This window comes from Pundamilia nyererei, unplaced genomic scaffold (assembly GCF_000239375.1).
Source record: "Pundamilia nyererei isolate P.nyererei 1_Seehausen unplaced genomic scaffold, PunNye1.0 scaffold00064, whole genome shotgun sequence".
Lineage (NCBI taxonomy): Eukaryota > Metazoa > Chordata > Actinopteri > Cichliformes > Cichlidae > Pundamilia > Pundamilia nyererei.
The window spans coordinates 2,717,362-2,742,666 of NW_005187465.1; the positions used below are offsets into that span (position 1 = coordinate 2,717,362).

A 25,305-nucleotide genomic window follows, 5' to 3' on the forward strand; every position below is an offset into this window, starting at 1 on the left:
CCCCCAAAAAAAAAAAAAAAACCACTGCCACCGTGTTTGTTGGAGTATAGGATGGAAATTAAAATGTTGTGACTGTAAAACAAAAAGTTGTGGAATCAGACAAATAGAATTGAAAGCACAAAAAAGACGAGATGTATTTACAAAGGTGAATAAGGAGACATCACTTTACAGGAGTTTAACAATGTTGACACATTCTCTGTTTATCCATGTGCAGGTATACCCCTTTGCAAACTCACCCATCCCACCCCATTAATGTTCAGGGGAGTTTGAATGTCACTTGTCCTTTTATAGCGGCTTTAAATATCACATTAGTGTGTACTAGCTTTATAGTGCTGCAGACTCTTCTATCTTCTCTAAGTAGCCCACAGTATCAGCTATAACATTTGCTAATCCATGTAGTCATCTCTGCAAACATGATGCACTCAATAGTAAACTGCAAAGTGTAAGAATGTCTCATATTTGGTCTACCAGTCCCTCAACTGCCATGTAGGGCACCGAGTTCTGTCTGGAGAATTAATTTGTTATCTTTTGTCTCACCAACTTTGCTTCACACATCACGGTTGAGGATCAGCTGCAGCTCTCCAAACTCTGTCAGCTGCCTTAGAGATGTCTGAGGAACCTAATAAAGTGAGAGTAGAGCTTAAAAAAAGAAAAGAAAAAGAAAGGGCACGAACACAACTACATCCCAGGCTCTCAATCATATTAAATGCTGTTGAGGTCATGTGGTTGGTGGTGAGCGTTAGCAGCTCTCACCGACGACCAGATTGGAGCAGCCTTGAGGAGAAGCTGCAGGCGGATGCAGGTTTACACACATTCACACGCTCACACCTTGACACTGCCCGGTTTGACTACAACCTTGCACTGTCAACTGCTGAGCAATTACACTGAAGCAGCTGTGGGGTCAGTGCTCAGCTCAAGGGCACTTCAGCAGTTGCTGTGGAGGAAGAGATGAATATTACACCCTCGGCTTGTCCGGATCAGGGCTAAAGCACAAACTGCAAAGAGTTTGTCCACAGCCGCAACTGACTTTGACTAAATCTGAACCCATTTTTTTGAAAGAAGCTTAAGGCTTTTCTTAAAGGATAAGAAGAAGAAGAAAGCTGATAATCAGGAGGATTAATTTCAGCCAGATAAGCTGATGCAAGCTTAGCTCAGTACTCTCTTGTTGAAAAAAGACCAGTTAGCAGCTCATTATGCAGACCAGCCAGGCCAGTTTGTGACTAAGGAATTTGCTTGAAAATGCACCAAACTACACAATTCTTATTATAGTAGTCTGGATTGCATAATGCCCCGCTTGCCTGGCAGGTGTCGATGTAGCAAATGAATGTGATGATTATGATTTGACACATTTCTATTTTGGCAAGAATTACACATTAGTCATAGCTGTGCTTTCCTACAGAAAGCCTTGTCAATTTTGATAATATTAGCAAGTGCTGATATGACTGAGATTTTAAATCTGCTCATTTCTTGTGATCCTTGAGACCGTCTACATAGTTCCCTCTTTAAATAAAACAATTGAAAGATAAAAAGGAACAGAGCAATTACTTTTTACTTTCATCACTTGTTGTGTTTGCTTTGATTCTGAGTGGTTAAAAAAAAGCAGGACAACACTACAGACCTCCATCTAGGTCAGTCTGTAACAACCATCGCAAATTCCTAATGGCAAATGTCTCTGTTATTGGCAGTGTGGATCAATAGGTGGAAATCCGTAGTCCAGCAATAGTGTGTGTGCCTGTTTGCTATCCAGTATGGAAAAATCAATTCTCACCAAGCGTTCTTTTTCCTTGTTTTTACCCTCCTCGCTAATATATGACTGATTTTCCAACTGTCCCGAATCTCACATTTGCTGCTTACATTGCAGATATGAAAGTTAACAAACAACAAAACTTGTAAACATCCAATGATCGATTGCAGCAAACAATTTCCAGCCATTGCAACTTGACTGAATTGATTCCGACAAAGAGAACCTCACTGTGCTGTTGTGTTTATTATCTCACCCAATTTGTGGCTGGAGTGAAGCTGCAGGATGTATTGATGTGACACCTTGCCGCAGGCCAGGACTGATTGTGTGCATAAATGCAGAAATGGGAAGGTTATATCCATTAAGACTGAGGTCAGGGCAGGGATAACAGACAGTGGAGACAGACCTGATAGCTTGGCTGGGTAATAAGAGGAGAGTTAAGCTAAATGAGTGTGGGGATTATACTTTCTGCATGTGGTGACAGGCAAGCATTTATTTAACGTTTAATCAATTGAAGTGTTTAGCCTTTCCCTAACTCGCAGTAATTAACACGAATGTTAAATGCGTGTGAATGAAGAGACATTTCTGAGTGATCCGTAAAAAGCGCATTTTGTGCTTCTGCACCAACAGCATACATTTTTAAGACTGCATTGTTAAAAAAAACTTTGATTAAGCTGTCAATATTTCACTGTATTTCTTATTAGAAGTGTTTATTGTGGCTAGTTATCCTTCCTCTGCTATGACTCAACCAGTGTGATGCTGCTCAGACAGAGGCTAATGTAAGAGCACTTCAGTGTGTAGGCAATGTACAGTTCCACTAATGCGCCACAGACCAGTTCATGCAGCCAGATCTCCTCCTCCTCCTGCTCTTCTTTTTCTTCTGCATTGTTGATGCTGCAGTGAATACTTTGACTCACCAAATCCAAATTGGGATATTTTACTTTTGTAAACTGGTATTAACAATAAGCGTGATATTTAAAGAGCTAAATATTGATGTTGGGGTTAATAATGCACACATAATATTGTATATATCTCTGTAATTGCTCTCATTTCTCATTGACATGTTAAATCGAATTAATTTGCTAAATGTGAGTAATGACATTATAATAATTTCTTTTCAAATTTCATGCAGATGTCGTGATAATATTGTTATCTTGGATTGTGTCTTAGATGTTTTTCCTTCCTACTGTGGCCAAGTGCTTGCTCACAGGGTGTCATCTGATTGTTGGGGCTTTCTCAGTATTATTGTAGGGTCATTACCTTACAATAGAAACTGCCTTGAGGCGACTGCTGTTGTAATGCGACACCATACAAATAAAACTGATTAGGACTGAGAATTAGAATTCTTTTAGCCACATTAATCATGTAGGGAAATACCATTAGTATTATTTCAATGTCTCAAGTGCACGTTTATTCATAAAATGCCTTAAAATGTTCACTTGTTTCTTTTTAGTTAATATGTATGATTTTAAAATGTTTTTAAATAACATTTCAAGCACCAATGTTGCTATTTTTTACCCTGTCTACTTATGTAGATTATGCACTCTAACTTGATTGTTAAGGCAGGATCTATTTTTGAAACAAGTCAGACTTTGATCTACTTTCCAATTTAGAAGGCTATACCAGGAAGAGAACGTCAAATCACAGCAAACCTTATTCGTTTATAGTAATGACTGTTTTAGTTTAATTGAATTCAGCTTTTATATATTGTTTTATAGTAACTAGTAATCCATCCCTTATTTATTCCACAACTTGTTCCAACACACTCTGAACTCTTGCACTATAAATGTGCTGCACATGTTGTCAGTTTGGTCTGCTGTCTACTTTGTTCACTGATAGCAAAGAAACAGCCAGGCCAGTGTGTGTTCAAATACTTTGACAATAAAGCTGATTTTGATTCCTTATTTACATGACACCAAATCACAAGTCACTGCTTTATATAGTAATCCAACGATAGCCTGTGAGCAAGCACTTAGTGACAGCAGGAAAGAAGGACTCCCTCTAACAGGAAACAAACCTCAGCAGAACCAGGCTCAGGGAAGGGCTGTGACTGGTCAGTGGTAAGGGGAAAAATAAGAGAAAGAGGAGATCACAGTGAGACTGGACATGGGCATTTGGCATAGTTTTATTAGTCTATGTAACTGGGAGGAAAATATTTATATTGTTCTTTCTTTTTACTCAAAAACATCTTTAGAGTTTGAGCTCCATCAGACTGTTTTTGTACCTGTGAAAGTACTTAATGGCTACATGCGGTTTGGTAAGATAAACATATTCAGATGATACTGTAGTGGGCGTCAGTAGCTCAGGAGGTAGAGCAGGCCATCTACTAATCAGAAGACTGGTGGTTTAATCCATGGCTACTCCAGTCTGCATGCCAAGTATCCTCAGGCAAATAATAAATATTATAAAGTTTGTATCTGTCTTGTTTGAAACTTGTATGAAAAGCATACAAGAGTGAAAACAGATATAAGATCCCTTGAAAAATTATATAATGAAACGTGTATGTTTTGGATACTTACTAAAACAATATATGAAAGTAATGAGAAAGTGGCCACTTTCATGTGTAAATCATATAAGTTTTTACTATTTCTTTTCCATATGGGAAGATACTAGCCCCAAGTTGCTCTCCAATGCATCCGTTGGAGTGTGAAAGTTAGATAGAATGCACTTAAGCATATAAAAAGTGCTTGGGTGAATGAGGGATGTTGTATAAAGTGTGTAGAAAAGAATCAGTCCACCTTAAATTCCCATTTACTATATAGTGCAGTTCATTTGAAATTTATATCCAAGTGTTTACTTGGAACATTTCGTGACATTAAAAGCTGTTTAAAACATAGTAAAATGTATTAAATTGGCTTCATCTGTACCTGTAGAGACCTTGTATTTTCTTATACAGGATGAGGAGGGAGAGCAGGGGAGGAACAACAGCACACAACTTCTAGTGTTTATTTCGATCACCTGGTGTGAAAGTCACCTTGTTCTAAGTTGGGTATGTGTTCTGAATGTTTATAATAGTAGGAGCTCTGCAATACAAGGGATAATTCACAGATGTGGGATCTATGCTTGTTTGACTTCTTTCCTGAAGTTTAAAGTTTGATGAAAAGATCAGTACTATTTTCATGTTTGTAGAGTAAAGCTTTGAGCTTGAGCTTAGCACGAACATTGTATATATATATCTTGCTTTATTAATTCATAAAAAAAAGTAAAAACAACACATTATGTGTTTTTTTTTCTTGGCTAGACATGGAAACTTTCTGTAGATTTGTTATGTCCATGGAGCTGCAAGGCTACAAATGAAAACATATTTCAGTTTGGATCACTATAGGCAAAAGAAGATTGATATTTCTAAACACAGTTATTTATACTGGAACTGGGCAGGCATTGGTGACAACAGCTATGAGATTTAGTAAGTCAGAGAAAACAGAAATGGAGGAGCTGGGGTGGAGGTGGGTTGCAAAGCAGCTTGCAGACGTGGAACAATTGTGGGCAGATGGAAGCACCCGAATCGCCCTGCACTGGGTGTGCAGGGCAGTGCAGCATACAGTGTGGTAATACATCATGTGAAGGGGAATGAGCCTGACTCTTCAGCTTGTCTGATCTGATGCCATATTTGATTAATTAATTATTGAGCAGCATACATGCTACACCGAGCACAGCTAGCTGTGCCCCCCCGCTTCCAATCTTTGTGTAGCTGAAGTTATCAGAGCATTATATGTTTTAAACATTTGGCACAAATCTTTTCTTTTCTTTTTTTAAGTTACTATAGCAAAACAAACGTGCTGCAATGTGAGCAAGCAATACAAAACAATCTTCATCATAACTCTGAGAACTCATTTAAACAGACAAGTCATGGATGATGCACGAGCATCAGAGACAGGGTTGTCAAATCATTTGGCCCGAGGGTGAGCGTGCTTCATGATAGTTACTATGTTAAGCCATACTCTGCATAGATATAATTAATGTTTATAGAAACAGGTTTTTTTTTGTTTTTTTAAATATAGCAGTGAGGTCACTGATCCTCTGAGGACAAAGCATTCCACTCTTGGCTTCAAAGCTTCATTGTGAAATTCTGAATTCAATTATTAAAACTTCACCATGAAAAACACACTCACCACATTTGCTTACATATTTGGCCAGTCAGATGTTTGTGTCTGAAAGCTTTAAATGGAATCTCTCGGTTTGGGAGCCCTTGAACAAAAAAGAGACACTTAGCCAAAAGCATGTCCTTTTATCACGATGCACTGATAAAAATATCTGAGTTACTGCTACTGCAGCCAGAGTCCTGTCAGTTTGGATGACCTGTGCCAAGTTGACAAGTACGCATCGTCAGATTTGTCATGGCATTTTCATGCCATTTATAATGTCTTTAGGAAAATTTTTATCTAACTAAAGAGGCATTTCAGGTGCATACAATATGGTTTTCTAAGCACTTTCACTCACATGAATAGTTGAAATCTTAGTTTAATAAGAGCTTTCAGGGTCCTTTGCTGTGGGGCAAGACATGAGTCATGGTCCACCATGCAGCACAAATGCATTAGGTTTCTATTGAACGAGGGAGTGCTAATGCTAAATAACTACAATAGAGGCATTTAAATATCAGTAGACTGAATGCATACCTGCCAATCATTTGAAAAGAGCAATAAGTATTCAGCCGAATGAGCTCGGCACGATCGTAAGAAATAATCTTATTTGTTGTTTTGCTCAAACTTAGTCAGTCGACCGTGGCCGGTCATAATGCTGCGAAATGGCAGAACAGTGCCGGATAGCTCTGGGGGCAAGCCACTGGAGATGTGCAGTTAGTCTTTCATCCTGTGCATCAGAATGTGCTTACATGTCAGCGCTGTAACACAGCGACGGTGATCACTACTGACAAGCTACAGTGACGCTGCAGCAGTTTGTTGCAGCCTTACACAACGTCCTTCAGCATGGCTACCTCTGAAATCTCTGCCGTTATTCGTTAAATGTTACCTGAAATTATTCAAGGACAACAAGCTGTGCGCGTCACAGAATAATGCACAAGAAAACCAAAGATGCCAGCGGGGCAGTGAATAATTTAGAGAAGCTGCTTTCATGAATTTGTTTAGTTGTATGAGCGTTCAGTCTGGAAGGTAAAGAGGGGAAAAAAAATCATATCTTTTCTCCAGTGTTTCTGTGTTTTTTAAACAAGAAAGAATTTGCGGCCCATTTGTTTTCTATTTAGATTTGATAGATGAGCCTATTCTCAGTGTTTTCTATTGTGAAACATTTTTCACCTGATATTTCACAATACATTAGTTAGAGCTTGTAAATTGTGCATTTATAACTTCTTCACTCTACTTTTTTAAAACTGAGTATATTGCATTACTCTGTCTATTATAACTATGGCCTTTGGTGTTTTTGCAGCATGTGCAAAGGATGCGGAGGTGAAATACATTCAAGTATGTTCGCATAATACTCCAGTAGCCACAATCCGTGTGTGTTTATTGCTGCTGCAAATTTCTTTCTGTCATGGTTTAGCATGTGGGCAATCTCCAGTTTTATTTCTCAGATTAGAGCTAATCCAACGAGTGTTGCCTGGCTCTTTGTGTATAATGAATACCTGCAGGGGGCTAACCCACTGGAAGAAAATGTGTGCCTTTATAAAGCTGTAATCTGTAGAGAAGAGGGAATTCCAGCCAACATTCAACAGCACTGCCGGAGGAGAAACACCTACTCAGCCTTCAGTCTCTATCATGCCCTGTGCTTTCTCTGTGGTTGGTCAGCTGAGACAAATTGTGCAACAATGCAGACTGTAATGTGGATAAAAATATGATAAGCTTAAATGTCATAACATGGGAATCATTTAAAATGTGCACGCTGTGAATTCAGCCTGACTTTCTTCATTATCAAACATTTACAATGATGTTTGGGGGTTTTTTTTAGGTCAAAGTAAACTAGCACGTCTACACAGGTTAAACAGTAAGAGTGCAGATTAGATCCTGCAAAGAGAGTTGTTATTAGAAAATATAACAAGCACAATGTTTGAATTATTTTTTAATACACTTACTGCAAAAAAGTTGTTTTTAAGCGCGTGGAGAGCATAAATTGCTGCTAATAACTGACATGCTAATGGCCTTGTGAGACCGTTGAGCTAAACGCTAACACCAGCATGCTACATACCCACAGTGACAATGTGGAAATGGAGTAGGTGAAATGTTTTCCACATTCAGTGATCATCTAGTAACCAGTGAGCGCTTGCTTTAGGTTTTTGGCAGCTGCTGTGAAATCGACTGCTAAAGCCCCAATCGCAGAGGCCTAGAGATCAGTCAGTGACCCCTGGCAACCACTAATCGAGAGAGAAAATAGAGTATTCGTCAGACAGCTAGAGAGTGGTTGCTGGCAGCTGTTAAGCTAAAATTGATAACAACGACATATACCTGTAGTTTGCATAGATAAGAGGTAAAGATAAACCTTTATTAGTCCCACACGTGGGAAATTTGTTGTGTCACAGCAGAAAGTGGACAGTGCAAAGTTACAGGAGCAAAAATTAAGAAAACAATGGAATAGGATAAGATAAAAAAGAATAACATACTATATACAATAGAATAAAATACTAAATTACACTTAGTGTTATTGCACATGTGCAGATGTGTGTGTTTGGTCAGCTACGAAGTCTTTGTTGTGGAGTCTGACTGCAGTAGGAAGGAAAGACCTGCGGAATCTCTCCGTCCCACATCGTGGGTGCCGCAGCCATTGAAGGAGCTGCTCAGTGCTGTCAGAGTCTCCTGCATGAGGTGGGAGATATTGTCCAACAGGGATGACAGCTTAGCCACTATTCTCCTGTCACTCACCACCTCTACTGGGTCCACAGCATCGAAGATATCAAAGACCTGGACCTGTCTGCAAACATTTGCAAACTACTCGCCAAATGGTAGCGCAACTGTGAAAAGTGCAATGCAGCCTAAAAATGGGGACACTGTCGCTTGCAATAGTACAAGGTGCTGATTTAGTTTAAAGGTGAATGCTCACTGTTTCCATTTTGTGTCTCAGGCTCAGTTTGTGTTGCAGTTTCACCGCAGCTCGGCGTGTAAATGGGAAGTATTTGTACACAAGTTAACAATCCAAGATGACGACAGTGAATCTTTAAAACTTTTGATCTATACTGTAACTGTTGTGTATTTTAGACTTGTTAAATAAGCCATTCACACAGCACTGACAGGCTCTGTCCATGGACATGCTGCAGCGGTGTTTTTAACCACAAAAAAACAAGTATTTAATGTTTCACTAGTGATGCATGAATGGCTCAAACTTGCTAAGAAGCAAAACATATCATGTTTTTCCTTGCTTATCTGACTTTATTACTGAAACACACTCAACTCGAGAGTGATGTCACTCTGATGTCCGAGATATCTGGAGCATGGCCTGTGTGCCCAAGGCCTTATCTTTTCATTTTTTAAATTGTAACATTTGCTAATTAGCACTGAGCTAAAGTATAACTGTCGCCAATAGATATTTGACCATAAGATGTTGGGGAAATTAACAATGAGCAATGGTGATTTCATTTTTCATTTATTTCTTTGCTTGTTTATCTTCTTTAATTTTCCATTTGATTTGTGAATATATTCTTTACTTAATGCATTTTTTCTGTACTTATGTTCATCATATCTTTTATAGACACAAAGGAGAAAACACAGTGAAATTAAATAACAAGCGATAAGTCTCAGTTGTAGTGAGATGTTGAGTAAGCCATGACAGTTTGTGAAATGCAGTCACCTCTCCTTTTCCTGCTTAGAGGAAAAGCCAGAGGACAAGCAAAGCCAATAGGACAGTCTGACTATAACTATAAATGTTTTTCATGACCATCTGTGAGCTACAGGATCAAAGTGCCGGGTGACTAACTTTCAGAAAGACATCATAGGCTTAGACACAATTATACTGAATTGACATTAATAGAAATTCTCTTTAATTTTGCTGCCCTACTGTGTTGACAGAAAAGTGTTCTGACACAAACCTGCTGTTATTCAGGTGGAAATGCGATCCTAAAAGTGTAACTGCAAGTCTGTCTGCAACCCTCGCCTTTCATTTTCATACATAAAAGTCAAAACTGGATTGCAGGATTGGGCTTTCTGCTGTGCCCTTCACTATAACCTACATGCTCTAACTTGCTCAAAAATGCTTGAAGGATCAAGCTGTCCAAATAAAAAAAGAAAACAAAATCTTTTGATTTGCAGCATCCTGAAAGGTCAAATAACCATAATGGCTTTATAAAGGATAGCGCCACAAATCTAATCAAACATTCCTATTTTGTGCTTTAAAAGCAGACAGCTGTGGTTATGCAGTACGTGCTTACTGTTCTATAAAGGACTTCCAGTTTCTTGTAGCATTTGTGGCTTATGACCTTAAACATCTGTTGTCAGACTTGGCCTTTTATTTGACATGCTTCCACTTATGCTTCCAAACCTAGGCTGCTTTATTCCTTCCACTAGTACTGAGGAAAACTGAATTGCAGACTTTTCACATCTTGCCGTTGAAGCGTCTAAAAATAGAGTTCTTTTTTTGAGCCTGTGCACAACAGCACATGAATTGTTAGACATGTTAGACTGGGGTATTAATTGGGGAAAAAAATATAGACTGCATTTCACACGGTTGTTGTAATTATAGGATTTTTGACATCATGTGCTGCAAAAAAATACTGTTGATGAATGTTTTCAACTCGCAGCTCAGATACAAGCATACTGAAATAAAGCATCTACAGAATATTATAATTACTCTGTATAGATAGTGATTCTACCTCTTCAGCCTCTACTGATAAGTGCATGCATAGTGGGCTTAAACCACTTTATGACCACATTAACGGCTTTTACCGGTAGTTTTGCATCATATACGTCATCAGATATAAATATTCAAGATAAATCTGTTTGCGTCCTGTCCAGCTAAAACATCCACAGATGCTGCCAGGATGCACATTACCTAGAATAACAGAAAGACATGCTAGCTGTTTACTCTTCAGCTTAGCGTCCAGCTTGTTTCCATTAGGAAACAATGCATTCACTGATGCATACTGCTAACAAAACAAAGGGAACACTCACAATATAAAACCAAGCTTGTTAAACTTCAGGGATATCAATCTATCCAGTTAGGAAACATAAACCCTTGTGGGTCCATTTTACCCGCTTTGGTGCAAATGAAAGTGACAACAAGTGCACTGGAGAGGCAACAACAAGAGAACCTCCCCGCAGAAGGGAATGGTTTAGTAGGAGGTGGTCACAAACCACTGCACTCCCCTTAACCTGCCTGAGTGATTTTTCCAGTTTTGCTTTTTTTCAGTGTCCTATAAGAGGGTACCTGCAGTCGATTCAGATTACACAGGTTGTCCAACTCCTAAAGAAATGCACATCCAAACCTCTGTTACAGAAAGATCTGCTGCATCTCTCAGCGCAGTCTCAAAAACACAAACAACATACCAGAAGACGGGGGATTGCATGAACAGAACTGGAAGGGCATCAACCCGGCAACATGGCGGGTATCTGTTTCCTTGTCCCAGGGAAAACAGGAGGATCACTGGCAGAGCACTACAGCATTACCTCCAGTTGGCTACTGATGTCCATATTTTTGATTAGATTTCCCTAGAAAGCCAGACATCCTTTAGTGGGAACTTTGCTCGCAGCTCATCTGGCATTTTTTCTGTGAACACAAGAACTGGCAGGAACACCACTGGCACCTCATTTTCTTTATAGGTGAAGATTTCTACTTTTCTAACATGTATGAGGTTCAGAGGGTCTGGAGATGCTGTGGTGAACGTCATGCTGCCCTCAACATTATCCAACATGAGTGGTGTTTGGGCACACACAGACCTCCAAATGCTAGTTGAAAATATCCTAACTGCTGTTAGATACTGTGATGAAATCCTCCCACCGTTTGTCAGACCTTATGCTGGTGCAGTGGACCCTGGGTTGCTCCTGATGGAGGACAATTTCCGGCTTCATGTGAACAGTGTGTAGACAGCTCTTGAACAATGAAGATCATTGACTGTCTGTAATGTTCCTTAGAACAGAATCCAATTGAGATCCTCTGTAATGTTATGTATCAGTATAAAAGACACTGACAAATAGCACCATACGCTGCCCAGAAGCGAACTCAACTCATAATCCAAATTTGAGAAGGGATCCCCTAAGACACCATCAACTGTCTCATCAGGCGTGTGCCCAGATGTTATCTGGAACGCACACAGACTCAGAGGTCAGCCTGTGATTTTTTTTTTTTAACTTTGACTTTTGGTGTGATTTTCAATCCAGCTGTCAAAGTAATGATGTTCATGGTTTCAAGCCCTTGATGATCTTCTGGCATTTCCTGTTATACCACCTGAGTTGGTGAATATGTTCAGTGTTTCTAGTTTCTCTTTGACCCTGTCCTTTACAAGCTTGCACAGCTGCATGTTGTATTTTGTTCACTGGCTTCTTCATTTAGTGAACATGTGACCCTGTGACAGCGCAGAACAGGTATCCCCATGTGGCATAAACCAATGTGACTTCCCTCACGTCCCTGTGTAAAACAATCTGAAGCCCTCCTGCTTTCCTCTGCTCTTGCAGACACAGCTCTTTGGCAGTGGAAAAATAACTTCCTGCCACGCAGAAGTAAACACATTAAGAGGTTATTTAATATTGTCACAAAAAATAAAACTGTTGTCCTGACTTTGTTCACATGCAGCACCCAATCCTCTCAAACCTCACAGCTCTGAACAGTGAAGCTCAACTCCTCATCGCAGCACGAGTTATCCACTGTTTATTTCTTCATTCTTACTGTCTTATGCGCATAAAGTTCAATTTCCTTAATGTGTCTGCTGTTCGCTTCTCAGGCGAGGACAGCAGCTCACCTCTATTTCCATTCTGAGATAGAGCTATAAGAATCCAGTTTAAAGGCTCAGATCTGCTGTGCACATACAGGTTCATCCCACCAACAGCAATTTTGATGATGGACTCAGACTAAAAAAAAAAGAAAAAGAGAAGACATGTGACGGTGTTGGTGTTACTGGAGCTGCTGTGTGTACCTCTTCAGCTTGAAAAGGTGAAGAGAATTAGAGGGTGAGGGGTAAAAGAGAGAGAGGCAGCAGTGAGAGACAGATGTGGGTGTTTGTTAGGTGATGAATAAGATGAGAGTCGACAAAGGGTGAAGAGAGCTGAATTTCTCCAGCTGGATATTAATCATGGATGGAAGGCCTGTGTTAGTATTCTGAACAGAAACGCACAGAGCAGTAAAATAGCTTCACTTCACCACTGTAATAAAGTCAATGATGCGTAACTTAATTTCTGACCGTGATCAGGGGAATTTACTGTAGTTGGCTGGTGTTTACAGCTTCATGAGCCCAAATATATGATTTCATTAGTCCTTTGGGAGAACAGACTGTCCGTTTAACCTTGACAATCAAAAGATAATGCAGTCATTTTGCCAATAGGATCGGATGATTTTCGATGAGCTGAGAGGTGTTTATTTATGGCAGTGTGCTATTTTGCATGAATAACACGAGCTGGATGTTGCTGTGAATCTGTAATTTGAGGTGAAGCATGCTGATTTTAAAAGGAATCGATCTTTTCTGACATTTTTTCTGGCTTTTTTTTTGCTTAAATGTTTGAGTGCAGCAGCCCCTTGATTATATAACAGGTGCACTGTGGCCATCCAAGACGCACACAGGCTGATCTGATGATAAAATGAGAGAGGGAGAGATGACTGAACCGAATCATCAACTATGTGTGGGTGACGGAATGGCTGTCTTAATGGAAAAGTCAAACGAACAGAAGCAAATGGTGAAAACATCCAGCAAATAACACATGAAATCGCAGATCTGTGAAATGATTTTACTCTGACTGCAATCATAAAAACTTAAAAACTCATTTTTTTATTTGACCAATCATTTCTAGACTTTAACTCCTAGTTTAGACTATATGTAGTTTTTCAACATTCCCTCAAAATCCACTCACACATAAAAGTAACAATGGTAGAAAAGTACACGTGTAAAATTGTTTTATGAAGCTTTTGATTTTATATGCATTTATATTTGCTTCTGCATGTGCTGCATTTCTTGGTGCATTAAGCAGAGCATACAGTCTAAGGTCATGCACGCGCATTCTCGTGTGCCAGACAACGTAAACAGGACTTTCTCATGAGTAAAACACTACTGAAGGATAAAAACGCCCGTTTTCCATCAGTGATTCGTGAGTCACGATGATTTAATGCATGAATTAATGCAATGTGCATCCTGAATCCTGACGAGTGGAATAGGCCACCAGCTGTTTCTTTGCAATAAATTATGCTTAATTTCAGAAGAAGCACAAATTATTTTTTATTTATACAATTTGCTAATGAGATTTGCTATTATTTATATTTTGTTATGATTTCTTGAGCCTGTGCCGTGCATGTGTGTAATCAAAGTAATCAAAGTTTCTATCAATAAATCAAATGCTTCTTGTTGGTTGAAAACATGCACTAAACACTTCCTCATCTAAACCAATCAGATTGTGTGTGCCCACGTATAACCATCTTACGTGACCTCTGTTGCAGAGGTTGTTGCTATATATGGTTGTTGGCCTTGTCCACAGGCATATTTTAGATGGGAGCTGGACCTCAAGATATGCATGTGTATTTAAGCATTTGACAGTGAAATCTGACTAGTGGAAGTCTGCTGTGGGGCAGAGCAAGCTGCCCAGTAAGAACAGATAGGGTGCTCACTGGGAGGGAGGCCTTAAAGAGACAGACAGAGGCTGAATGCAGGGGTTGACAGGGAAATATGCACACCTTTAGATGTCTTGTTTTTGATGCAAATTACTGAACAATATGTATGTGACTTGATTTTCTATTTAAAGAATAACCTCTTTGTTCCTTCATTTTGTACAGAAACTCAAAATGAAATAAGAGAAATTTACACTTTATTGATAATACTCTATTCTGTAACTGTAATGCTAAAATCCAAACATTTCTAGCCTCATTTAATACTTATTAGTGTTTCTGTGCAGCTTCACTGAGCAGCGTTGTGACCTGTGCGGAGCAGAGGGTCAGAAATATAAGAGTAGGTCTGCTGCACTGACCAACATTTCCTTCAGTCATTACTAATATTAGGACGGCTGCCTCTGATTTAATCCTCCTTGGTGGCACTGAACCAGTTTATTATACACAAATAAAATGAAATACTTAACACCTTGTAAGACTCGGTGTCTGTTTAGTGTTTGTGGCCGCGGCTCATTTCCATAGGCCCACAGATGGCAACAGATAGGCCTTGTTGTAAATCTTTTATACAGCGGCAGCACAGCCCAGCGCTCGAACATTTGGACGCTCATGTGTCAGGATATTTGTCCATTAAGAGCTGTGGCCAGTGCACTGACTTCCCCATTATTTCTAGTTGATTACCCAAGCAGTTGCATTTACAGCAAGGATAAGTGAAGGGCACCGGGCAGCAGAGCATTGCCATAGGGAGCAGGCATCCCGCGTGAGGCCCATTTATTCAGATAGCCGCTGCTTCACTTGCAAGATTAACAGCATAAAGAATTCCCTCTCATCTCAACCTTACATTGAATTTTTTTTTAAATTTCTGCACAGGGACTCAGCAGCTTTAACTTTCAGTATGTCACAGCGATTATTGACATCTCTTCTGAAATTAGGAGGAACTTGGCATAAATCTTTGTTTGAGTCCATGACCTGAACCTGTTCTTTGTCCTTTGCACTAGTCTGCTCCCAGTTCTCCCGAGGAGTTTACGCCATCTTCGGCTTCTACGACAGGAAGTCCATGAACACGCTGACCTCCTTCTGCGGGGCACTGCACACCTCCTTCATTACTCCCAGCTTTCCCATCGACGCCGACGTGCAGTTTGTCATCCAGATGAGGCCCAGTTTGCGAGGAGCTGTTCTCAGCCTGCTGGACCATTACAAGTGGGAGAAGTTCGTCTACCTTTACGACACTGACAGAGGTGAGAGCGGTTATGGCCGGGAAAGCATGCTTGTGTACACCTTTGCAAATGCCACAAGCTTCAGCAACGTTTAGGAGTAGAACGTCTCACTGCAGGAGAAAGTGGATTAAGTTGTCGCCATCCCTGCTCAGGCAAACACGTTATTATACAGGCTATAAGATTTGTCTTTAATATGTAAATCCCCTATCCCCAATCCTCATTCTAAGTGGTTTGATACATTTTAATCTTTGTCAGTAATGATCTCAAATTGCTTCAGTGTGCGGCTGAATCCTGCTCACAGAGGCGCTCAATAGTTTCTTGCTTCCGAGAAATGAGTCATTCACAGGTGCTGCTGATTCTGCTGCAGTACTATGACTGCAGCCGCCCGAGTCTCTAATCCTAGGCACTCGCTGATTATCATTTAGCTCTAATTGGATTATTTAAAGACGGAGCACAACACCCTCCAACTTCTGCATGTGTTTTATGCCCTCTCGCTCCCCTCATGTGGGCCAACTATTTGCAGACTTGGGTCCCCCGAGAGGTAGCATGCAGTCACAATCTGTCTGTACAAACTGGACCATAAACTGATCGCAGACTTGCTGTCACAGTAAAGCTACAGAGCACAGTGTCAAGTCAAACGTATTTTCAAATCGTCCATTGCAAATAAATTAGAAGATGCAGGAGATGCCGTTTTCCAGCTTCAGTGTCTGCTCTTAAATGTGCCAAACTGTTCAAGAGCTGTGCATCCAAGTATTTTTAAACTGACACAGAGAATTTCTAGGACAGGAGTGCACTCCTTTTTCGCTTCCCCCTGCCTCACGTTTATATATTTCCAGCTCAGGTGTCTGATCCACCGCTCGGTGATGAATCTGATCGCAGAAGCTGATGATTGGACAACCATCAGCTTCTGCGACGATTGTGGATGAGAAAAAAGTGATTAATGAGTTTGTAACCTCTCCATGGCAAAATCAACCTTCTCAGAACTGTATCCCAATTTGGCCTTTAGAGCTCCGCTTGACTTTGTTGGCCTCTTTCACCTGCTGTGCTGAGGCTGATGGGCCACCATCTGTAATACTTTGCTCATTTCCACAGCACCACACAGTGTAAACACTACAGTTTAGGATGGATTTCCACAAGCTGCACAGCTTGTGTTTGTTGAGAGACTAGTTAGCCATCCTATTTTGGCTCGAGGTCCCATCCTGCTCTTCCCATCAAGGCTGTGGAGCAATATAGCCACCACTCATCCAAATGTCACTTTAATCTTCATTATAAAAAGAGGGCCTCTATTTAGGGCCCTAAGAGGGATTGGCAGGGGGCACTCAAGAGATGCTTGTGTGAATAGCTTTGGATGGTTTGTGGGGCAATATGACAGTAATATGCTGCAGAGGCATTTTACAGTGATATGTGTTATGTCTGTTAACAAGACACAGCCTTTTATTAGAGCAAAAGCAAAGGCATCTTAGGGGCAGCTATAAATGGGGAATGTCTTTTAAATTAGATTTTCCCCACAGCTCAGATCAAGCACTTTATTTAATCACTTTAAGCATAATTATGAAGAAATACAAGACATTTTTTCACACAGTTTCTCCCCACCTGGAATTTTTGTACTTATTGGACAACCACCATAAATAACGGTGAATATAAGAGTTGTATGGACAAATGTAAGACAGTTGGATGTATGTTGGCAACTATTTGTTTTCTAAGAGATCATGTTTTTCTGCCTTTTTGGTTCTTTAAAAAGCGACTGTAGTACTCACCAGCCTCAAATTAATTACATTTATGCTTCTGGACCCACATGCAGAAATAATATAGCAACATGATGTATATGAAGTTAGTAGGTTTCACCTTAAAACAGATCAAGCATATCTTGCACACATAGAATTTTATGTCCTTGTGAAACTTTTTCATGACTGTTGCAGTGGTTGTAGAGTGGCTTGGATAAGCTAGTAGCAGACCCTAGGGTAAAGTCCTTGAACTGGCAGGATTTATATGGGGCACACCTTAACAGCCTCAAGTCAACTTACAAATTGCAGCCATTAAAACAGTGCTGGGATGTTCTATTAGCCTCTCAAAATTGTTGCTCCTGTCTATGGTAAGTGAATATTAATAATATTAATGAATGGTGTAGCCCTGCCCTGTGTATACTTGTCTGACTGTTTAAACATTTCATAATAAAAAAGCCAGCTATTTTTTTGAAAAGAAGTGTATTTGGGGTAAAATTATTAGACTTATATTCTATACACGTGACCGAATTGTAGAATTTGTTGTGTTCCTTTGTTAATTTGGTCATACAGTCTTTGCTGTCTCTTTTTGTGTAATTTTTAATTTAAAAAAAACAGAAAGAAACTTTTTTTATTAACAACTTAGCTCAACACGGGGTACCTCATCCAATCGGCTAGGCTAACTTTGGAGACCTTTGGAGGACAACCCTGCTAACTGTAATGTTCAGTCCTGTCTCCATAAACTGCTTGTGTACTATTATAATGAGTTCTTCTATGTTTGGTGAATTATGCTTATAGTTTGGTTGCTAAAGTTGTATTTTATTAAACTTCATGTCAGATTGATAAAGCTTCGACACCATCAGTGCAGCCTCTGTGCTAGCAAGGAAACTGTAGCTATTTTTAGCTTGATGCTATTGTTCAAATGATGAGCTGTGCAGAGAAAATTCAAAGTTTTCTCACCTGCCGAGAATTGAGTCACTCTTCACGTCTGCATGACCAGTTTCCTGTTGGGACAACTTTGAACAGGCTAAAATAAGAATGCACAAACATTTATCAGTAGCAATTATATTTAAAAAAAAAAAACCTTATTGTGAAACTGGCTGCAGATCCAAGGTGGTGCTGCTTTTGGTTCTTAGTCAGTCAATTTTCTCTATTTCAAACACAAGTTGACATGAGTACTAGTTTTGTGTGTCTACTATGCAAAAATACTTCAACAACTGACCTCCATCCTGGTCGCATAATCTCAGATTAGTAATGGGACCAAGCCTCTAGTCATGAAGACACCTTTTGCCTGCAGTCAGGATTGGGACTTCATGTGTAGTGTGCAGTTGTTAGCCATTGCTACAGCTTTTCCTTCTAATCTTCTAATGCTTACTTTGTTGGTGAGTTAAGTGAGTTTTTACCCTCCAAAAAAAAAAGTCATTTTGATTGAGCTAATAGATTTAATAATAATTTAAGCATTTCATACCAAAACTAGTCTTTCTTGATCAACTTGATTATCGAATGCAAAAAGAGCATACATTTGTTAAAAGTAGATTTGCTGGGTTTTTTTTTTTAATCATTGCAGCCCGAGGGCATAACTACTCATCAAAGCTATATCTGTATGATGGGATTTTAAATGTAACAGAAAATAAAAATGCCCAGGGAAACCACTCACTGTAGCCATTCATAATATATTAAAATTTCAAATTTTGAAAGCTATTAATATCAAATAGGTTCGGCTTCACTTTCATGTTGGAGATGCCTTCCTGTGACAGCAGTGCTGTGCTGATCTAAACTAGTTTAACTGACATATGCACAATAAGTCTAAAGCACGATTGGAGTCTCTCTTTATTTATTTATTTTTTTTACTGGCGTCTCTTACTGTTTCATGCAACCCACGTCTCCTTCGATGAAGTGATTTCTTCATAAACTGAACTGATACAAAAGGAGAAATGAAGCAAGCCTCGCAGCACCAGGAGGAGCACAACAAAGCGGAAAACAGACTACACACTTTTATGCACACGAGTCATTACGTACAAGTTTATTTGCTACAGTGCAGCATCACCTATTTATCCTGGATGTACTGGCTCTGAATTGTCCTCATTAAATAGACTAATGGCTGCTGGCAAGCAAAGATCTTTTGAACTGATGAACATCTGGATGTTACCAACTGGCCGCAGAGAGAAGCTCCTCACCATGTTTTCTCATGTTTGGCTTATTTACAATAAATTGCATATTCATCATAAAGCGCAATAAGTATTTCATGCCAGTTAAAAAGAGTTGCTGGGTGGTGTTTGTCAAAGTTATTACACTTTACAAAATTTGTATAATGTGCTGATGAGCCAAAAATGTATTACTACGAAAATATCAGCTATAAAATGTGTTTCTAATAGCTGATTTTAAGTCAGAGGAATCTTTGTTTTGCTGTCTAAATGCCTTAAGCAGCAGTTTTTGTAATGGTCCCAACTGTTTAGCTCTAAGAAGACATTAGATAATGTCAGCAGAGATACAGTTCAACTTTGATTGTTAAATATAAGATATAAAAAATATTTTAAAAAACCACATAAACAATACAAATACATAAAAACATATCCAAAGGCCATAATGCATCACAGAAAGGCTTTCAGAAATAAAGATGGCGATGGGTTCTCAATCTGTAAAAGGCTACACTGATAAATAGTTTAATAACTTAAAAATAACTTTACTTTATATCCGACTGCACAATGTATAAAAATAGGATACGCAATGCCATTAAATTATTCAGAGACTCTTTATATGCAAGGGAGAAGGCCAGAAATTAGGAAAGCCTGCATTAAAAACAGAGTCTGTATTGGTGACTGTACTGAAAATCACTTTCAAGAATCAGTAAACACAGTTCTTCACTGCATCGAAAAATGGAAGAGTCTTCTTCTCATTGGAAAAAGAAAAAATCCAAAAGCAACAATTAGAAAGGCTTCCACTCTCTCTGGGCCTGAGGTCATTTAAAATCGACCGAAGCAAAGTAGAAAACTTTTTTTTTTGACAAACCAAAATTTGAAATTCTTTTTGGAACTCATGAGCACACGAGATAATAGAGAAATCACACTGTCCAGCTATTAGTGCCAGTCCTAAAGCCAGGCTCTGTGATGGTAAAGGGGTGCATTAGTGCACATGGAATGGATAAATTGCACATCCGCGAAGGCACCTAATCCATTTCAGTTAGATACAGGGTGTAGCTGATCTACCCTATTTCCATTTTTATGTATTCCGCAGCCTGTGATATTGTTTTGGAATCACTGATCCTGAAACAGACATAACCAAATAAGGTACCTCAGAACTGTAATTAAGTACAGTGCTTCAGTGCAATCTAATGCTCATTGTTGACTATCATTCTCTTGATTCATGAACTCTGCATAATGCAAACTGGATCTTAATTTCTTTATGCGGCCATCAAAATGAAGAAGTAGCATCTAACAACATTAACCGCGGCTCTCTCCTCCTGCCGCTGTGACAAATGTAGACGGCGGGGACAATTTGCCTTCGATGTGTAATCACACTGCCCTGCTGCTGAATGTCTGCTTGGTTTCTTCTCTGCAAGGAAACATCTGATTAATTGCGCACTGCTAAAGAGCTTCACTCAGCAGCCCGGCACACAGGCTCATTAACAAAGAATGGGAGAGCGGGAGAGGACCGCGCCACGCAGCTGTTCCACTCTGTGAACACCTTACTGCAGCTTCACTTTGAGATGGACACATATCAATAGGTGTAGACCCCCCTCCCGCATCTGTGAGTAACCACTGTTTTGCTGCCAGACAATAATATTGGGACTGAAGCAGAGATTCATCAGTCAAGCTTTTCTACTTCAAGAGAGCTTCTTTTCTCCCCCGTTCAAGGACTCTATTAGGCCTCGTAGTGAATGTGAAAGTGAGGCACACGTGTGGCAGAATATCGTGCTCTTCTGTGAGGCTGTTTGTTTTAGAGGGCGCTGAAAAACAAAGACATGCAGATAAAAAAAGGCTAACACTGTAAGAATCTCCTCTGTCAGATAGGATCTCTGAAATCATAATAGCAATTTATAACATTAATATAACGGATTGTTTAAACTTGAACAGCGCTTTTTTCCTTTTCTTTTGCAGCTTGCTCGTAAATGTGGCTTCGCAGAGTGAGTGTCGAAAAAGCTTTAGATTGCGTGGACTCAATTTCCTTTAGATTTACAGCTAAGGCTGGTATTTATCTGGAAAGGCAGTTTGGATGCTACATGCGTGGTGCATGTATGTGTGTGTGTACTGGGCGGTGACCTCATTGGTGAAAACCTCAAAGGGCGTTGTGCATTCACTGGGAAGACACAGCTGAGGCGTTGGCTGTGTCTGAGTGTTTCTGCCTGAACCGAACCTCCTCTGTTTTCAAGCACTCAATCCGCTCTGCCAGACGCCCAAAATGGCACCAATTGATCCTTGCACATCCACGCATGCAGAGGCAGCGCAGCTTGAAAACAACACCGATGGAAATGTAAGCTGCAGACTTTCTGCTCAGTACTGCAGCGTCGACTCTTTTATACCCACAAAAACTGAAGTACGTGAATTATTCATTCGGTGTATTAAACATTTTGGGGAGTTCGCCTGTTTAGGAGGAAAATGTATAAATGTGTTGCTTTCATTTCTCACCACAGGTGAGTTTGGGGTTTTAGACGCTGCCTTATGCAGCGGACATTGTTGCTTTCAAATATAAAGAGATCGCTTCTGAACAGACGGCCTGACAGACTTGCAGTACTCAGACTGTAGCTAACTACTGTAGCTACAGTAACCCTGAGAAAGTCATTACGTAACTAGAAGCCGTTGCGTCACTTTAAATCTTTGTTCCTTGCTTGAAAAATGGAGTTGCACTGCTCATTACAAATCACTCTCTGTGAGCATCACTGACAAACCACTCTGCCACGTCTGCCAGGATGTGTCGACAAAGCCGTGACTGTATCAGTCTAGCGGCTACAAACTGCTAAAGTGGCAAGGATGGATACTTGTAAGAGACGTTAGGAAAGGGTTTTAGTTTTACATCCATAGATATATATTTCATGTACTTGCAGTTAGTGAAAGCAGTGAATTTTCTAGTGTAAGAAGAAAGAGTTCTGTACTTTGTGATGTTAATCCAGGAGCTGTCCAAGGTCCTGCTGATGCAAGACCTTGGACAGCTCCTCATCCCCTCTGTAATAAAAGTTGTACTGTGTCATGTTAGCTTCATCCATTCTTCTGTTGTCCATCTCTTTATATTTCATACTGTTTCAGCAATAAACATGCGAGCAAATTAGAATATCAGCTGTCTACAGATGCCTTTACACAAGCCGGACAAATAAACTCGATTTTTTAGCAGATGTTCTCGTTATATTAAGAAAAACATGAATTAATAACGGCTCTATTTGTTGTATATAGTATGTGGGAAATCTTATAATACATAAAGTATCATATGCCCCTGAAGGTTCTTACCTATCTAATACCTACATCAGATTTATGATGTCATCGTTTTTCTTAGCTACCACCGTTGAAAGGCCTAAAATGGCCTGTTTGTACCATTTATGAACCTGTACCACCTTATAAACGTGTTCTGTTATGTTCATTTCACAACAGATCACAGGACCATGTTCCCATCGATCTTAGGTGAGCACCCAGAGAAGGCGCCGATGTTTCTAGATGCTGTTTACGCTTGTTTATGAGTTCTAACTTGCTTTTGTTGATGCTGACTTTAGTTTCTGAAGCTAAATAATGACTTCCACTACAGAATTGTGACATTCAGTACAGTGTTTTCTGACTTTGCCCCAACCATATAGATGTTTCTTGGAGTTCTCTGAATGTTGTAATGATATTATCATATTATGAAATCTCATAATATGACTGACTAGTATCCAGTCATGTTACTAATTTGTTGCCGCTTAACCTAATTAGCTGTGGGATATTCCCCCCAAAACTCAAACATTGTGTTTGTACTGTTATTTTGTCACAGGGTTGCGCATTTTGTTGTGACAAAGACTGTTTTTTTTGAGGGGTAATAACACAAATAGATAAGGTTGGGGTTCAGTAACCCGTGATGAACATGCTTCTAACAGCGGTCTACTGCTTTGTGATGTCACAGTGTGCACTTGCATAACAGGGTGCTGTGAACAACAGTGAAATTTGTCAGGAAATAAAAGTCTAGCACTGCACAAACAAACACCATACATGTAACAAAACTGCCTTTGCTAACACTGCTCTCACACGTTTGTTTTATAAACCCTTGAAATTTTGTTAGTATGCAACCTGAAGCTCGATCAGTCATATTTATCATATCTGTTACTGATGGCAATACATAATCAGTGCTTACTTCTACTTCTCTGCCTCTTGAATCAGAGAGAAATCAGTACCTTAAAGACCAGGTGTGATTCCACTTATCCTGCTTTCGTTGTCTGTTCACTCCTGCCGGCTCAGGGAGGAAACAGGGTGAGCAGCTCAGAAGCATATTTGGGCAAAAATACAGATTTTTCTTCCCTCCGCAATTCAACATTGTTATCTCAGCTGCTCACAGATGAAGGAATAGCCTCGTCTTCAAATGAGTGGGAAAGAAATAAAAGTGTATGGAGCTGTGAGAGAAGGAACAGAGGAGTCAGCAAAGCCTTTGTGTTTCTCCCGTGTCAGAGGGACAAGCGCTGTCAGAAATGCTGTCAGATGCACCGAACGCTTTTGACTTCATCGAATTTGGAGCTTCCTCCCATCTTTTTCTGTCACATCCAATTTGTCATATGTAATCTGCTCTAGCCTTACCACCTTACACGGACAAATAAGAAACCAGGTGACTAATAGAGAGCCCCTCTGCTTTATCAGGCAGCTGCTCTGCTTATTCCTCGATTCTTGTCTCTGTGTCGCTCAAATGCCTTTCGTCTATTTCAGGGACACTTGCTTTCAGGATAACGCAAGGCCATTACAACAGTAGTCTTTTTGCATTATGAAAGAGATTGATGTGATGTGCGTTTCCATGTTTGCCCAAGAGAAAACGCCATTTTTATTTTGCCTAAGAGAGAAAAAGACAAGGCTGTTAGTGCAGCTCTCGCTAATGGGCCATCCATTTCTTTGTGTGTGGTTTAAATATCTGCACTTTGTGTTTGTGTTAGTTTTCTCACTCCGGCTGTCTTTTATATTACATTTTTAGTGCTTTAGAACCTGAATCATCTTCAAGCGCAACAAAAATTTGTGAATTATTCAATGACGTGTGAATTCAACTTACATAAAAGATGAAAGCAAACAGGAGAAATGCTCGACGTTCTGTTAGCAACTTTGCAGCTGTCATTAGATAAGAAATAATCTGTTTGATTAGGTCTGATCAGGGATTTGGCAGGAGTGGGCGGTGTGGGGGTGCAGGGCTCTTTGCAGTTCAGCTAATTTGGAAGAGGGAGCTGTTATCTATGTTGGACTGCAGTTGGAGTAGGCGTTGTTAGGCTAATTGTGCTCAAAAGTGTCCTTTTACTGTCATTTGGCAGCTTTAATCCTTTTTATTTCACTGGCTCTGTGAGCACTGCCCACTGAAAGCAGTCTTCTTTGTAGAGCCACATATAAGCTTTGAGATTTTTAGAGATTTCTCAGAAGTGGGTTCAGTGGCTTTGTCTGAGTTCCCCCTCGGTGTCGCGCTCAGCTTTGGGCCTCCCGTGACAACGGCGCGGTTCAGATGACTGCAAGAGAATTTTAAAGAGGTCACCTTCCTCGGGGAGGGGGAGGGACGACTGAGTCACAGTTGAGACTGCACACCACGCTCAGCCATCATATGAGCCGCTGCCCGAGACAGACAAGAAGAATACATGGCCAGGTGTCAGCAGAGCCTCAGTCAGGCTCGTTTTAGCGGCTGTGTCTCACAGAGGAAGTAACATATTTGGTAAATGTCCTAATCTAGAAAAACACTTCTCTTAACTACAGAGAGATTTAAAGTGAACCAGTGATTGTACTTGACTATCCTGCTTTGTTTTTTTCAGGGCTAC

The 25,305-nt window shown here is 40.0% G+C and overlaps 1 protein-coding gene across 4 annotated transcripts in view; it reads left to right on the forward strand.

Moving 5' to 3' along the window:
- Positions 1 to 25,305, forward strand: part of gria3a (glutamate receptor, ionotropic, AMPA 3a) — a 74,493-nt gene that overhangs the window by 1,473 nt on the left and 47,715 nt on the right. For all 4 annotated transcript variants that reach the window (XM_005735586.1, XM_005735582.1, XM_005735584.1 and 1 more), the window contains one exon: positions 15,415 to 15,654. In XM_005735586.1, coding sequence (XP_005735643.1) covers positions 15,415 to 15,654 — 240 coding nt within the window. The remainder of the gene's footprint in view (positions 1 to 15,414; positions 15,655 to 25,305) is intronic.